This window comes from Onthophagus taurus, chromosome 6 (genome assembly GCF_036711975.1).
Source record: "Onthophagus taurus isolate NC chromosome 6, IU_Otau_3.0, whole genome shotgun sequence".
Classification (NCBI taxonomy): Eukaryota; Metazoa; Arthropoda; class Insecta; order Coleoptera; family Scarabaeidae; genus Onthophagus; species Onthophagus taurus.
In genome coordinates, this window is record NC_091971.1 from 490,978 (window position 1) to 507,982 (window position 17,005).

Here is a 17,005-nt window from a genome sequence, read left to right on the forward strand (position 1 = left end):
CCGTTTGAATTTCCTCGAGCAAATGACTGGTGATACTGCAGATTTTAGTTGATTTAATCCAAGATAAGAAGAGTAAGGAATCGTGGTGTTGTTATTGGAGGGGAGGGCAATGCTTAGTTAACATCTGTGAAGCGCTGAAGACCTACTAACCTACTCCCCCAGTTACTCGCCGCCTCAACTTCTTCTGCTCGACGACGACGATGACGATCGACGTGTATCGACGACTGCAACAACGCACGATATTCAACTCACCGTTCTGCGCAAACCACAATTACACGACAAGACCTATTTATTTCGTTTTGAGAAAAAGATAAATTACAAAATAAATGTACTAAGTCAACAAAGAAGTCATAAGAAAAAAATTTTTTTTTCGTTTTTTATAGTTATATAATTCCGTTTCCAATTTACCCATAATGAAACACCTGTATATGAATCGTCTTATTGTCAGATTAAATTTAGTACTACCACAATTAATAAAACACTCTGTATAAAAAAAATTTCACTATTCCATTATTATAGATAAAGATTAAAAAGTATGTTCGTTCATTTACATAATGCACGCGCACGCTTACAATGTATATACTTTTATTTAAAGTATTTTAATTGTAACAAAAGAGATTGTCGTGAGTATGGGTTACCAGTATGGTGGTCATATCTCCGCGTAGACCTAAATAAAATACACATCGACCTGGTGCGGTATCTTCCGTGCGCGCAGATTGTTCACCCATAACGCGTGTTTGCAGAAAACTTCTTCATCGAAACGACGTGTATCGGAGGCTATTATTTTTATTTACGTTTTATTTCGTAGCTTTCACCGGCCGTAAAATTTGCATTAGCCTGATTCGAAAGTGTCAAACTGTTTCTCGTTAGATCTTCTAAAAGGTTAAAACTTAGACTGTTATTCGTTTCGGTTTCTTTTGATTCATTTTATGTTTTAATTTGTATTAATTTATATCGTAGCTAAAGAGATATTGTGATTTTCGCCTTATTTTTAACGACCTTCGAAAAGGTTGTTCTCATTTATTTAATAAGGTTTTTTTTTTGTTGGTTTACACACTCAGTGGAATTCCATCCGCGAAGAACGCGCAACTAACCTAAATCCGTTTGGCACCGGCAGTGAACATTAGAAAGCGAAAATATTTAACAATAATTACCCTTCTTAGAAGCAGCCACTGCGACGACGACTACGGCGACGTCGACGGCCAAACAACCGATGTTCACGCCGCATGACAAGAATACCATCTCGCTCTCTATCTTCACACCGTCCATCGATTTCCGTCTCTTTTCCAAGCTTTTTTTGCTATGTTTCCGTTCATCGCATGACAGACTCAAATATAACTACCGTTTCAATTTGCATGTTCCAGTAGTTACAGTCGATATAGATACATATAAAGATATCAATTATAAGAATTAAAAACAAAGCAGTTTTATAATTAAATACTTATTATGTAACATATTTAACACTAAAAGGATATTTGCAATTTTACAGTATCATTTTTGATTTTTGACGTTCCTCAACAATTCCACAAAGACGATTTGCTAATTCCAGTATTTTTTCATTTCTAAAAAGTAGCCAACATTTACTCAAATAAATTAAATGACGATCCTGGAATATATACAGTGTGTCCCCGGATAGGTGAAACGACTCTTATAAAAGGTAAAATTTTTTCGATATTAATTGTCATCTTTTGGGGTTTAGCCCTGCTTGATTAACGACTAATTTTGAACATATTATCAATTTTTAAAAAACAAGTGAGCCTTGACAGTGAAAGAAAAACTCCTTTTGTGGCAGGTAAAGTACCTTTTCTGTTTACAGTACGTGAAATTGTTACTAAGAAGTTTTGTTCAGAATGAAAAACTATGGGCATATGCAAATTTTCGGATTGATCGACCTACTTTGAAAAATCCATATCAAACAATTTTATTTCTAACAAAGACTGCCATGGAAAAACAAAATTGCTTTCCTGTCACTGTTAATCTCTCAAACTGTAATTTAGTAAACTTAAAGTGTTTTTTAAACAGAATGTTAACATTAGAGGAAAAAGTTTACGTGATTCAGTGTTATGGAACCGGGAAAAAACCGATTATTGCTTTATTTTGTGAAAAATTTCCAAATACTGGAATTAAAAGAAGTACTTGTTGGCGTTTAATCAAAAGATTTCTTACAGCAGGAAGTATTCACTCTAAGAAAAAAAAATTATGATGAAACTGATTAACTATGATTAACTGTTTTCCTTTGTGGGCGAACACACACTTAATTTCTTGTGAAGATTTTCAGAACGCTTTGTTTATTTCTCCCGAATATCTGAATCTCAAAACAAAAAGTCGTAATAAAGTACTATTAACGAAAATAATAAATAATGGGTTTTATCAAAGTAGGCTGATGAAAATTTGCATATGGCCATAACTTTTCATTCTGAATAAATTTTTTTAGTAACATTTTACCATACTGTAAACAGAAAAGGTACTTTACCTGACACACAAGAAGTTTTAGCTTCAGTATCAACACTCACTTGTTTTTTAAAATTTTAAAATATGTTCAAAATTAGTCTTTAATCAAGCAGGCCTGAACCCCAAAAGATGACAGCTAATATCGAAAAAAATTTACATTTTATAAGAGTCGTTTCACCTATCCGGGGACACACTGTATATAGATATAGATAGATAATATAGAAAGTATATATTTATATATATATATATATATATATACTATACAGGGTGTCCCGTTAAGAGTACGGAGCGACTGTATCGCAACGACGATAAGGCCTAGAGGTTTGGGAAAAAAATCCTTACAAACAAAGTGTGCAAGAGAAATAGCTGGAAATTATTTTGAAGTTCGTAATTCGACCGCCAGGGGGCGTAACTGCCATAGAGAAACATAAAATTCCCGCTATCTCAAAAAGTTAGACGATGAGCTATAACGTTGACAACATCGTTTAGTAGCTTGGATAATACCGCATCGCTTTTGTTTTGCGATATTTCTCATATCTGTCATAATAAGGGAGGGGGAGGCCAATGCGTTTTCAAATTTTTACATTTTAATATCTCCTGGACCATTCAACCGATTTGAATATTTTTGGTCTTGTTTGAAAGAGCATTTCATGCTCTTTTAAAAGATATTTTCAGTAAGACCGCTTCGTTTAAAACAAATAAGCTAGAGGGGGTTATCTGTAGCGGTTACATACTTTTGTGATTTTTGAAAAAAAGTTAAATGGAACGGTACTAGTTTAGTGTTTTGTCATATTTTCCCTGTTTATTGGTTTTTCTTGAAAACTCAGGTCGTTTAGTCTACCCAATAGATAAAGGGGTGAAAGCAATGCGAGTTTTGCTCGAACCAAGAATGCATATTATGCAAGTTTACATCAGCTTGTGGACAGATGCTTCATACATCCATAGCATTTGTAATAAAAGGTTTGGATTTGCCCAAATCATATTTAAAAGTCAATGGTAATAGTTCAGTCTGGTATCATAATCGGTATCTGTTAAGGCCTGATGTAAAACAACGTGGTGGAGATATTATTCTCTTGAGAACTCTTGTGGACAATTGTTTTCGGAGTTCCCAGATTATGTGGGATCACATTGCGCACCAATATGATTTACGAATTCATAGAGATGTCTGAATGGGCTACACGTTGCCAGTTTTCCGTAATCGCTAAGTCAATCTTAAAAACACTTCTGCAGAAAAATGTCTTTCTTTGTCGTAATTGCATTGCCCATTTTTACCATGCAATTGCATCGTATTCGAAACATTGAAAATAAATCAACTCTCTATCACACGCTTCTGCGTTAGTAAATGACATGTTTACAGTTACCATGGTTATGTGATTTGGTTTTCTCGATGAGGTAACTGGATCCGATTGATGGCACTCGAGTTTTTAACATTTTCTTCTATAACTCGAGAACGGGTGGCGATATCGAGATGCGGTTTTCACTAAAATTTTGCAAATTTTAAGGTTACTAAGGGTCTGTGAAGTAAATAGTATCATTCCATTTAACTTTTCTTCAAAAATCACAAAAATATGTAATCGCTGCAGATTACATCCTCTAGCTCATTTGTTTTAAAGCAGACGGCCTTACTGAAAATATCTTTAAAAACAGCATAAAATGCTCTTTCAAACAACACCGAAAACATTCAAATCGGTTGAATGGTCTAGGAGATATTAAAATGTAAACATATGAAAACGCATTGGCCTCCCCCTCCCTTATTATGACAGATATGAGAAATATCGCAAAACAAAAGTGATGCGGTATTATCCAAGCTATTAAATGATGTTGTCAAAGTTATAGCTCATCGTCTAAGTTTCTGAGATAGCGGGAACTTTATGTTTCTCAATGGCAGTTACGCCCCCTAGCGGTCGAAGTACGAACTTCAAAATAATTTCCAGCTTTTTCTCTTGGTCACTTTGCTTATAAGGATTTTTTTCCCAAACCTCTAGGCCTTACCGTTCTAGAGATACAGCCGCTCCGTACGCTTAACGGGACACCTGTATATATACAGGGTGATTCATAAGTAATGGGCCAAATTGTAAATGTACGTTCAGGAGGCCAAAATAATAATATTTTCATTAACAATAATGGGTCTTAGTCTGCTCCTTACTGAGATACAGGATGTTAAAGCGAAAAAAATAAAATAGATTTTTGTTAATAGATCAGCTACTTTTCTACATAATGACTCATAGTTGACTTATAGTTTTTGTAAGGGTAAACAATAATGTGTGAGAGGATTTGAGTTAACTCGTAGATGTCGCCACATGCGCCATATGAATTAGATGAAATCAGCTACAAATTTTTTATCGCTCATTATTTTACAACATACTTGTTTAATTTGGATAGCCCCATCATTTCTGTAGAAAAAAGCTATACTTCTTTGATCTTGAAAATATTAACGATTTTCGAAATATTTGAATTTTACTAATTCACTACACTACATTTCACGGTGGTCGACGTAGCATTAATCTGTTAAGACACAAGCATGGCATGGAATGTTGACATTTACCTAACCGTAATTGATAATTGATAACAATATTAAACTGAAACCATAAAAAAATTACGTAATAAAACAATTTATTGTACGCCAGTTAATAAAACGAAATACAACATTAGAACAGACTTGAACTAAGACCACTTACGACAACTGTTATCAAAACCTACATGTTGATGTTGTGCGAAGTTAAATTAAATTTAAGCTTAATTATGAGCTACTGCAAAAGGTTTTCAACATGACCACCACCAGCATTTAACGCATTTAACCGTTTGGTTAAGGATTGTCTGACTTTAAAAAATGTAGCAGGATTATTTCGTATTGAGTTGGCTGCATCTTGAATTCTATTCCATAACTCGTCTCGTGTATTTATAGTAGGTTCAGCATAGACCATTGATTTCATGTAACCCCACACATAAAAATCAAGTGGATTAAAATCGGGACTGCGAGGTGGCCACTGAAATGCACTACCACGTCCAATCCAACGGTGAGGGAATGTTTCATTCAGATGTAACTATAAGTCAACTATGAGTCATTATGTAGAAAAGTAGCTGATCTATTAACAAAAATCTATTTTATTTTTTTCGCTTTAACATCCTGTATCTCAGTAAGGAGCAGACTAAGACCCATTATTGTTAATGAAAATATTATTATTTTGGCCTCCTGAACGTACATTTACAATTTGGCCCATTACTTATGAATCACCCTGTATATACGATATATACTATATATTCAAGTACTATCTGATTAATGTTCATTACTTTGTTCTAACTCACCTTGGGTTAGGTATTCCCCTGACAACGACGTCAATTTCTGTTTTGCAAAACTTTATTCTGGCCGACCTTCTCAAATTCTCTTCTGTATTCACCACAGATTTGTTTGTAGTCACTTTGGTGACAACAAAATAAATTATCACATCCTATTTATATAAATTTTTTTGATCTTGTACCTTAATTACTACATTATTGAGCTTTTCATCATGTTTTCTATAATAAAAATATAACAGCCTCATTAATTTAGGTACATTACTACATCATCAGTTTTCTAGTACTTTTTTTAGTTGTTTGCAAATAAAAGAAAATGCCAATAAAGAAATGGCAGATACATGTTGATAACCATCCTAATGGAACGCTTATTAAGTTCGGCGTCTAAAATGGTTGGCTTAGTGCTAGTAAAAGTGATGCTGATCGGCTTAGGTCCCAAATTATTTGCTAAATTTCGAACGTTGTTTTCTATTAAAATGTCATCTAGTTAATTACTCTACCACAAAGTTATCCAGATATATTATCGTGTTAAAACTTGCGCAACAACATGCAGATATATTTAAAAAATTTGCATTCACAAATTATTAATTATACATAAAATGAGACAAAACCATAAATTGAAATACCTACCAAACAAATTTGGAATTATTTTTTAAGATCACCATCAAAGTTCTTTGATCTGCTGTCGTTGTTGCGTCGTGTCGTTTATATTGAAAAGGAGACAGCGCAAAAAAAAGAAAAAAAAAACTGGTTGCCCAGACTGGTCCGTTGGCTGGCTGTGTGTGTGGTGAGTGTAATATTTGGGTCACTGTCGTGTATGCGACCGCTGGCGATACATACAAAAATGGTGCCGTTCTGCTCATTTCCTAGTCACAGAACGGCAAATCATTGACAGCACAATGGACGCAGTACTCATGTACAATTCAAAATAGCGAACTAAAACTGCGGAACGAATCCAATCTAGTTGTTTTTCTTTTTTTGAAAAGCAACAAAAAATGTCTACTGGACATTGTAGACTTAAAATTTTCAACAATCCTTTGGGTACCGGGAAGGGTATGGGTAATAAATCACCGAGTCGTCAAACTGTGTCGAAATTTGAACAAAACGCAAATTTATTTAAATTTATGCCCTCGAAGTAGCAAAAAACCTGATTTATAACTTTGTTTAGAATTCTTCACAGTTTCCGAAAAGGAGAAAGTTTGTTCTTTGTAGTTTTTAGCCGAAAACAAGAAACAAAAAAAATATACCTATACAGTTAAATTAAGAAGTCTTAATTGTAATCAATCTGAATTTCCATCTCTTTAGAAAGTTAAATGGAAAACACGTTGCCAACAAAAAAGTCCATAATGTTATTAAAAAGTGAGGCTAGTCTTTTTTTTTATAATTTTGTTGACGTCTTCAAATTGGAATTTTAAGTGAAAACGGAACTTGCCGTTCCGAAAATAGGTGAAAATAAAAATAAAAACAGAAAAAAAAGACACGGATGCGTTTTGCTTTCGGTAACGGTGAACTTAACCTCATTCGACGACCATCCTTGGTAAGGTCTAACAAAGAGCCGGCGCAACCTTGTGAAACACCGCAACAAAAGTGCCGTTACTTCGGCGTATTTTTTTCGGCTGTTTTTTTTTTGCGTTCACGACGAAGACGCCGACGACGACTACGGTCGGGGTCCTTCGCCCCCTCTTCTTTCTTTATCACGTCCTCCTCCAGTTCATTTCTCCTCACTTAATATCATTTTTTGGGGAACCTGTTACAGTAGATGAAAAATTATTTAACTTAAAATATTAATATTTTTTGCCAATAAAATTTAATGATTAATCATTCAAGCTTAAAAAATAAGCGAAGCTTGAGAATTATCTTTAGGTATTAAATATCGGTAGATGTAATTTTTTTGGACCATCCAAAAACCACGTCCGCGTAGAGACCTACTTCTGCCCCTTCCTTTTCTTCGGCTCTTGTTCTTCAGAAGCGGCGGCGGCAATCTTTTTCTTCTTTTTATTTGGCCGATTCAAATTTGGGTTGAGTACTCCTCGTAACATCCTCGTCTCAAGAATTACGATGCTATTAACATCTCGATGACGTCACATCCCTTCGTATACTCAATAAATTTTATACCTATTTACAAATAAAAAAAATGTTGTAGCATTCATGCGTATTAACAGTATACGAGACGAAGAAAATGTCCACACAACTAGAAATGTATCACGGTGTACACTGTATCTATTTCGGATTGTTTCACTGTCATTGGCTGCGCGTTTATGTCCGGTTGACCCACTTCCGGATACAGAGATTCCGGTCAGGTTTTGCGTTTTACCACACACCATTGCTTCTAAGGTACTCCGGTAACGACATCTGTTGACGTCTACGATTAAATATTACAACTTTACAGCTTTCATTTCAAGATAAATTTTTATGAAATTCAAAAAATTTAAGACGTGGATTGTTAATGTTAATGCAAAGTTATGGTTATAAATAATAATCTGACAAAATACTAACCTCCTCGTAGCACGTAGAGGTCTTATTTTTTTGCAATGCACACAAAATAATAAGTGCTTTCTCTTTCCATTTGCACGCTCTACTAACTACGTTCTTAGTTCTTGTCTATGGCTGGCTGCTGATGGTTAAACATGTCTTAAAACCCGTGCCAACATCGCCGTATCCGCCTCTGTACACCGCTATCGTGCGCTATGCTCCAGGCGATTTATCTATCTATTTTATAATAAAACTATTTCGTTAAGAAATGCCAAATTTAATTTGACAATCTGTCAAAAAATAAAGCAACTGTAAAAAAGTCCTAAAAAAGAATTATGACTTAAAATTGTTATGTTTATGAAATATATAATTGTACATAAGTTATGATTATATAAGATTTATTGATTTGATATATTAATTTAATATTCAAAAATTAAAATGTAATTAATTTATACCTAGTGACTTTTTATTTTATTATGTTTGCTTACCACTTATTTATTAATCACTAACACATTTTAACCTAACTTTCTTAACCTCAAAAATATAATTTTCAATGTCTCATCCAAATTCGGAAGAAAACATTTTAAGTCTCGATAAAAATCCTTTTGATGGTTTAATAATTCAAAACGATAATATTTTATATGCTTTAGAAGGAAGGTATGCGTGCCCAAAGTGTGGGAAATCACGTAAATTTTACTGTTATTCCTGCTATGTTCCCATACCAGAATTAAAGAACGTTTTACCTAAAGTTACGGTAATTAATAGAAATAATTTACTTAACACTTATTATTAATAATAAAGTTTTTAGTTACCTGTAAAAATTGATATAATCAAGCATAAACAAGAAATTGATGGCAAAAGCACCTCGGCTCATGCAGCGTTAATAGCCCCTGATGATGTACGAGTGTATACTTACCCCGACATACCTGAATATGAAGAAGATCAAACTGTATTAATATACCCGACTTGTAAAGCTTTAGAAATAAGTCAATTATTTTCACATAATGGAAACATATCGGATATTAAATCTGAAATAAAAATAGATCTTCCAAAGGGTTATAATGCTGGTACACTTTTAAAACAAGTCTCCACCACAAAGAATTATTGCAATTACAAAGGGGCCAATAGCCTTCCAATTAAAAGGGCTGTATTTATTGATAGTACATGGAATCAAAGTAAAGGAATATACAAAGATGAACGGATAAGAAAATTATCTTGCGTAGTCTTACAAAATAGAATTTCCCAGTTTTGGAGGCATCAAAAAGGTAGCCCCAGATGGTACCTAGCCACGATAGAAGCAATCCATCAATTCGTTTTAGAGATTCATCTAAATGCATGGGGTGTACATCCCGATTATAAAGGACTTGCTAAATGTTTTAATGAAAAAAGTATAATTCATTTTGAAGAATTAATAGTAAATAATGAGGAGGCTTATAACGGTCAATATGATAATTTGTTATTCTTTTTCAAACACATGTATTATTTAATTCATACTTATTATGAACATGATAGTTTGTACGCTTATAAAAGGAGATTGAATTAAAATTTTTATTCTAAATATATATTTTAAGAATTAAAATAAAGATTAGTACTTAAAAAAAAAATTCTCCACAAATGAATAAAAAAGAAAAAAACTACAATTTACGTAAATCTAATACAAAAACACTTCCATCAGAAGCACTTGCTCCCACTTTATCCCCGCGAGAGTTCCAACACACCTCAAAAATTCCTCCTGTCCCTTTATAACTATGTACTAATTGCCCCGATTGCGTCGACCAAATATGAACGCATTTATCGAAGCTACCACTTGCTAAATATTTTCCATCAGGACTAAAAGCTACCGAATACACAGGTTCAGTGTGTTTTGTTAAGGTATGTATACAAGCCCCTCGTTCTACATCCCATAATCGAACTGTTGAATCAAAACTGGCCGATGCTAATATCAAATTCATATTGGGATTTTGTGTTCCAGGCCCAGTTGGGCTCCATTTTATTGTATAAATCTCTTTCGAATGAGCTTGTAGATCGTGAACGCAAGTATCTTGTTTCATTGACCAAATTTTTAATGTCATATCATCAGAACAACTAGCTAATAATATTCCTTGAGGATCCCATTTAATTGCATTAACTTCATTCTAAAAAAATTTTTTTTGAGGTTAATTAACTTTATTATTATTTATATCTTACTGTATGTCCTTGGAATGATTTAATCGGTTTATCCATACTTAATTTGCAAACATGTATACATTGATCCGTGGAACAACTTGCAAAGGAATTATTTGTTTGCCAATCAACATCTAAAGCGGGGGCTGAATGATAGCTGAATTGTTGAGTACATTGTCCACTTGCTGCATCCCATATTATGGTTGTCTTATCAACCTACAAAAAAGATATGAATAAAATAATTACTAACTTATTTATTAAATCTTACTCCGGCTGATAATATGTAATTCCCCCTTTTATTCCATTTCAACGCAAAAATTGGTCCTTTATGTTGCCCTAATGTACTCGCAAGTCTTCCATCAGTAGTCCATATTCGAGCATAACCATCGTAACTTCCCGTCGCCAATAAACTTCCATCACACTAAAACAAAATAAAAATAAATATACAGAAAAGAATTAATAATCTTAAAAGTTACATTCCAATCCAACGAAGTTACATCTTTATTACTAGGTACTTCAGCGCCACCTTTTTGAATACAATGTCTTAAAACTAACTGGTTAGGACTTGCCGTGTTATCCGACATATCCCATATCCTCGCCGTGCTATCTCCTGATCCGCTTGCTAATAAATCCGTTGTTGGATTCCAAGCGCAAATAAACACTTCCGATTCATGTCCTCTTAAAACGGTTGCTTTCGATGGTGGGATTTCAATTGAAGTATCAACTTCCATATTTTCACTCTGCGTGGAAACAACTTCTTCCCCATTTGTGTCAGCGCCATCCGTTTGACTGGCTTGTTTTTGTTGATTCTGTTGATTTTGTCTACTTGCTACAACATCAGGCATAACAGCATCAATAAGACTCAAACTTTCTACGACACGATGCTCCGTTCCATCTTCCCCTATACTTATTTCAGCTTCTGTGTACTGAAGCCCTTTCTGTATAATATTCAGTAACGCCGCCGGCGGAACCAAAGCCCCATTTATGTTCGATTGAGAAATATGGGATTCAATACCAAAAGTATACGCAGAGTGTTGAAAGCCTAAACGACATCATTTAAAGTTAGTTTGACGCTTAAAATTTTGAGGTTACGTTACTTACCCGATTCTTGGAGGTACCGGTAAACGAGAAAATTTACTTCGTCACTTGTAAAACTCATTGTGATATTATAATAAATAAAAACGGATTAGCATATTTATTATATAGATTTATTTTGGAAAAACAACAAAGATGCTTAAGAATAGGGTTAGGTTGCGTCTTATGCGGGGTTGTCAAATGTTTAAAACATCAAAACGGTGGGATTAATTTAATTATTTACTTAATATTGAATGTATCCAATCAATTTTAATTGTTAAATATTATATTAATTAATCGATTAATTTAGGGTTTAATTAATAATAAATGTGGATTTGTAAATGTGATGGTTAAAATAGAAGTAAAATTGGTTGCCATATTCGCGTGTGTTTTAGGTGTTTCTTTATAATTTAGTTAAAAATTGCTTTTATTTATTTAGTTCATTTTATTTATTATTGTTTTTTAAGAAATAATCGATTTATTAATATAAATTTAATTTTAATTTAAGTTTTTAAAATTGCTGTAGATTGAGTTGCCTATATGATAGAGATAATTTAAAATTATTACTTTGATGCTTTTTAAAGAGTACAATTGATTCATTATTAATCAATTACATGTAAAAATTCTAAATAATTTTTAATTTAATAAAAAGATATGTAAAAGTAGGTTATGTTGATATTAAAGTGATTAAAGCAAGAAATCCAGCTGTTTTTTGTGATCACGTGTCGTAAACAGTGGTGTAGACGAGTTGGGTGGGCGTGTATTTGGCAACAGCGCGTAAAGAATGCGTATAGTGCCAGTGACCTCGCCGTCGTTTCATCCAAGAGGGCCGGTTTGTTGGAAGTCGAGACGCCATCTATGGGAAACCGGTCGAGACACGTCGTCTGTTGGGTAAATTTTATAAAATAAAGAATTTATACTATAGACGCGAATAATGTTGGCATAGTATGGCGTCGGGAGGTAAAAGTGCTAAAGGAAGTGTTTCGCCGGCCGCCGGAGAGGATTCCTCGGAGAGTGATGCAGAAACTGAGCCGGCCGTTTCATTCCATAGACGTCTATCGACAAATCGTGATATAAAATGTTCGGTATGTTCTGTTTCTAATACGAATACTATTGTGTGGAAAAAACAGCAAAAAGGCCTAAATTTATTTATTTTTTTTATTTATTTATTTTTCTTTTGACTAGTTTTGCTGGAAAAGATAGCATGGATTTATTATTTTATGGTTTTTTGTTTATTTATTTAATTTTTTTCTTTTTGATAAGTAGGCGTGGTGCATCTTTGCGTTTATAATACATATTCATTTGTTTTTTTTTTGTTTTTTTTTTTAATTTAACGACTACTTTTTTGTTTTATAATCATTATTTTTATTCTTTTTGTATTTGAATACTTTTTATTACTATTTACTCTATGTATTTGTAATGTATGTTTGTTTTTTAAGATTTTAGATAATAAAGGCTACCGAATTAAGTGGTTTCTTTGATCTGTGTTCGTTCTGCACGCGCATAAGCTTATTTATTTTTATTGTTTACCAATAATCTATTATTAATTCTTTCAAATTTCGCTATTTTTATGTAAAAAAATAACGTTTCCCCAAAAATCTTTTATCGCTTTTTTTTTTTTAACAAAAAGAAATAATTATACAGTTTCAACCTTGTATATCTCAGGAAATTTTCAAGTTATTGATTTTTACTTGTTGCACATTATTGTCGAATGTGCGCGCCACATGTTGCTCGTTCGTGCACCTGGAAATTTATTAATAACTAAAGTTATCTTAATCCCAACGTCAATTAAACGTTTAACACGTTTCATTTTAATCTTTAATACCACTTTAATACAATTTTAGTTATCAATTATCAATTTAATACCGTCATAAAAACATATTTTTATTAAATATTTAATATTTAAACATTAAAATAATTTTAATATTAACGGACAATTCATTATCATTTTTATATTGTTATTCTTTTTGGGATTATTTATTTAAAAATCAAAAAATAAACGGTATCTATTTTACCGATAACCTCAGTTTGGCTATGCGCCTACAGATGTCGCAATGTTACCTACTTTTTTAAGTGAAAATTATTCGCTTACAAAATATCTTCTACTTTCGACTTCATGTTTCGAGCTTCATGTTTAAACTTTACTCCGCAGACGAGCAGAACCAGCTCTCTGCCCATCTCTTGGGCGGTCGTCTTTGTGGTCTTTTTCCTTTCGGTCGTCCATACATGCATATCAGAAGACACTCAACATCTAATTAAGTTATCCTGCCATCGGTAACGCGTTCCTTCTAAATCTGGATCTTGGATCAAGTATAGTAACATTTTTCGACAAAATCTAATTACCTAAATAAGAACCGAAAAATTTCTACGTTTAAAAGTCAGCATTTTATTCGAAATCACCCCCACAATCGAGGGATTGCTTCTACAAGCGGATTTCGAATTTCGCTGTCAGCAAATCCCTTGGGTTATTTGACGGTTACGATTTTGAATGATAAAAGCTATTCCACCCTAAAAAAACCTTTATCTGTTAATTCCTCGACGAATACCGTTAAAATCTCCTTTTTTAAGCAAAACATTGAATTTATTTTTATTTTGTATGAGTCAAAAACAATTTTTTTATCCTTTTTTCACCTTTTATTACACCCCTCCTAAGGTAATTTTATTAAATACCCTACGGCTCCTAACAAATCTTAATTACAGGGGCATAAAACGTAAATAAATTGCCAAGTTCTGTGCTGTTGAGGATTAACTAGAGAGAGAGATGGGACGGAGACGAAACTGTCGATGGTATTTAAGAGCGAGTTTATTTCGTGTATAAAGTTTCTGTTTCGAAACGAACGAAGGGTTCATTAAATCGTGATCTTTTGTATTTCAAAAGAAAATTTACGAATTTCAAATTTTTAACGAGTTTAATCGTGTAAACTCATTTTAATTAAAAGCCTTTGATAAAAAAGTTCAATTTTTTAATTTAATTTTCTATATATTTTTTTAGACCTCAATTAAAGAAGGGTTCTTATTGAAACAAACATGGTCTTTTCAACGTTGGAGAAGAAGATATTTCAAGTTACGTGGACGCAAACTATATTATGCCAAAGATACTAAGGTAAGTTTATTCAACATTTTAATTTAAAAAGCTCTCTATAAACAGATTTAATATATATTGTTGCTCCCTTATTTACCGTTTAAATAATTGAATAGAATTTCAAATCCAAACACCCACACAGGCTTGTGTCATTCCTCTCGTTACCAAAAGCCATTCGAAACGATTCGAATTTCACTAATTCACGTCATTACGGACGTTTTCGATTAATACTAACAACCAGGGAAAACGATGTGAAATTTCTACTGAAAAAAATAAATCCTTTTAAGTTCTAAATATATTCCTTTTATCAGAAAGAATATCTTCATCATTTTGTTATGCTCCGTAATAAGTTATTACTAATAATAATAACGACGAAGTATGTGAAGGAAACGTTTTCAAGGATTATTAGATAAATATTTGTTACCCTCTTAGCACGACCTCGTCGCTCTTTATTAACTCTTCATAACAGATTCCACATTCAATTATAACTCTATTTAAGTTAGTTACTACTTCATTTCTGAAGTTTATTTTAAGTCCTTGGCCAAATTTCTATTTTAATAATTTTGTTTAAGCAATTATTTTAATTTAAGTATTAAAGTATTAAAATTTAAGTATTATTATTAATAAACTTTAATGGTTCAGTTTAAGTCTATTTAGAACTATAACAAGGAAAAGAAATGAGATAGAAACTATGAACTTCGGAGTAGCTAAGAGACCCTATTACATAAGGTACCAGAAGGATATCAGCAAGAAAAGCAGCAATTAGCTCGAGGGATGTCTGAAGAAAAGAGAGTTATGATAAAAACGTAAAAATTAGGAAGAATTTAAAAGAAAGTAGTCTACAAAATTAGGGAGAAGTAAGAAGCTGGGATGAAACCAACAAAAAAGTCTGAATAATATCACACAAAGTTAGAGAGAAGAAATGAAAAAGAGTTTTTTTGTTCCAAATTTTGTTTTTTAATACACAAACAAGAACTTTTGTTCAAAATGAACCTTGCAACGTTCAAGATCAAACAGTTCAATTATTTTCTAGCCAGAATTGACTTGTTTTTGTAAAAACGATATGCAGAGGAATGACGAGATAAGCAGAGGAATGATTTTTTAATTTGATACGGCAAAATAATACAATATTAGGCATAATATGCATGTTAAAACCAAAACAGTGAATAGGGAAAACTAAAATACAAACTTGCTTAAAACAAAAGAATATTCAATGCAATAACGAAAAAACGTTAACGTTTTACACTTGAACAAGCAGCTTCTTCATCTTCGTCAGATTAAACGTCTTCAAACTGTAGCTTGTTTTGAACTTTTATGGAACCGCTGATATATCTGCTTAAAGGAGTGTCCTCATCATCACTAGACGTGTCACTAGAAGATAGTTCATCATTAAGCCCAATTTTGTTGAATTCAAGGGAACCAATGAAGTATTTTTTATTGCCGTTTATGAAAGTGCTAAGTTCATAAAAGTTTAATCTGATGCTACTTTCATAATCTTCTTTTTTTATTTGGTGTACTTTCATTGTTCCTCTAAAAGTTTGTAGCAAACCATTCTTAAGTTTTTGGGACATTTCATCAATTTTGTCTGCATCAATCTGATAGTAAGTTATGTTCTGAATGTTTTGGCACAGGTTATTCAACATAGCTTTTATTTTGACCATATCTGCTCCTTGACCAACCAATCTATCCAACGTCCTTTTAGTAACTCCTCCTATCCCGTCAGGTACCCCCTTTCCGTGACCAGCTTCTAAATAGTTCCAAGTAAAATTTTTTACTTTTGGGTGCAATTTTGGCAACTCGATTGCTAGGAAATAAAACATGGTTTTATTACGGTATTGAGTCGACGGTGAGTCACTAATAAAGTGAAGCGTATCAACTGTTGGGTAAGAGTTTGTTATGCACTTTATTATTGGGTCTAAATGCGCCCAAATGGCCGGGACATTATGTAAAAGCGATTCTGATAAAGTGCAAAAGCATTGTTGCTGTACCTCATCTTGTTTGGTATATAGAGATATCTGTTTTCTTGATCCTCCGAAGTGGAATGCTTGTATCTCTTCTGCATATTTCATGTTGTAGTTTTCACTAAAATCCATGTGAATAACCGCCTCTGTAATTCGAAGATTCTCTTTAAGTTCTTTGAGTTATCTGTACTGATGTAAGGATCTGCCTTTGTGCTTCAGAAATGGTATAATACTTTGTTTAAAATCAGCTATAATATCAGAAACCTGGCATTCAACTTTCTTCTTTGATTCCTCTGTGCCTGTCATCAGTCCTCTGGGTCTCAATAATCCAGAGGAATGGTGCCCGAGGAATGACGACTTCGTTTATTAGTTTTTAGTTTAGGAAATTGAATGAATCCTAACCTACAAATTGGTCCACGGAAAGGAAACTCATTATTTCGTATTTCAATGAGGGAATGGATGCAACAAAAATATAAATAAAGTAAATACACTTACCAGAGGAATGGTC

General features: G+C 33.0%; 3 protein-coding genes and 1 long non-coding RNA gene across 6 annotated transcripts in view; 2 read left to right on the forward strand and 2 right to left on the reverse strand.

The window, feature by feature from the left end:
• Nucleotides 1–205: 205 nt before the first annotated feature.
• Nucleotides 206–8,516, reverse strand: LOC139429962 (uncharacterized). The gene is made up of 5 exons (XR_011640560.1): nt 8,242–8,516; nt 6,033–8,107; nt 5,758–5,967; nt 1,155–1,562; nt 206–224 (listed from the first exon to the last, which is right to left on the reverse strand). It is a non-coding gene; the product is annotated as an uncharacterized lncRNA (long non-coding RNA).
• A 190-nt stretch (nt 8,517–8,706) lies between these two features.
• On the forward strand, nt 8,707–9,779 carry LOC111418471 (tRNA-uridine aminocarboxypropyltransferase 1). Its single transcript, XM_023051012.2, has 2 exons — nt 8,707–8,971; nt 9,026–9,779. Exons 1-2 carry the CDS (start codon nt 8,771–8,773, stop codon nt 9,758–9,760), a joined length of 936 nt encoding a protein of 311 aa, XP_022906780.2. The 5' UTR covers nt 8,707–8,770; the 3' UTR covers nt 9,761–9,779.
• LOC111418470 (transducin beta like ebi) lies at nt 9,752–11,662 on the reverse strand. Its single transcript, XM_023051011.2, has 5 exons — nt 11,482–11,662; nt 10,857–11,422; nt 10,649–10,801; nt 10,405–10,596; nt 9,752–10,352 (listed from the first exon to the last, which is right to left on the reverse strand). The coding sequence occupies exons 1-5, from the start codon at nt 11,537–11,539 to the stop codon at nt 9,852–9,854; spliced, it is 1,470 nt and encodes a 489-aa protein (XP_022906779.1). The 5' UTR covers nt 11,540–11,662; the 3' UTR covers nt 9,752–9,851.
• A 546-nt stretch (nt 11,663–12,208) lies between these two features.
• The window catches only part of LOC111419771 (diacylglycerol kinase eta), an 80,678-nt gene continuing 75,881 nt past the window's right edge, over nt 12,209–17,005 (forward strand). For all 3 annotated transcript variants that reach the window (XM_071196630.1, XM_071196631.1, XM_071196632.1), the window contains exons 1-2: nt 12,209–12,539; nt 14,447–14,557. In XM_071196630.1, the coding sequence (XP_071052731.1) occupies nt 12,402–12,539; nt 14,447–14,557 (249 nt within the window). In that variant the 5' untranslated portion in view covers nt 12,209–12,401. The remainder of the gene's footprint in view (nt 12,540–14,446; nt 14,558–17,005) is intronic.

What these genes read in the sequence shown, in the direction of transcription:
- LOC111418471 (XM_023051012.2), top strand. Translation starts at nt 8,771, where the DNA reads ATGTCTCATCCAAATTCGGAAGAAAACATTTTAAGTCTCGATAAAAAT. An exon ending in ACGTTTTACCTAAAGTTACG is followed by an intron (nt 8,972 to 9,025) that starts GTAATTAATAGA and finishes TAAAGTTTTTAG; the next exon opens with TTACCTGTAAAAATTGATAT.
- LOC111418470 (XM_023051011.2), bottom strand. Translation starts at nt 11,539, where the DNA reads ATGAGTTTTACAAGTGACGAAGTAAATTTTCTCGTTTACCGGTACCTC. An exon ending in CCGGTACCTCCAAGAATCGG is followed by an intron (nt 11,423 to 11,481) that starts GTAAGTAACGTA and finishes GATGTCGTTTAG; the next exon opens with GCTTTCAACACTCTGCGTAT. An exon ending in ATTACATATTATCAGCCGGA is followed by an intron (nt 10,597 to 10,648) that starts GTAAGATTTAAT and finishes TCTTTTTTGTAG; the next exon opens with GTTGATAAGACAACCATAAT.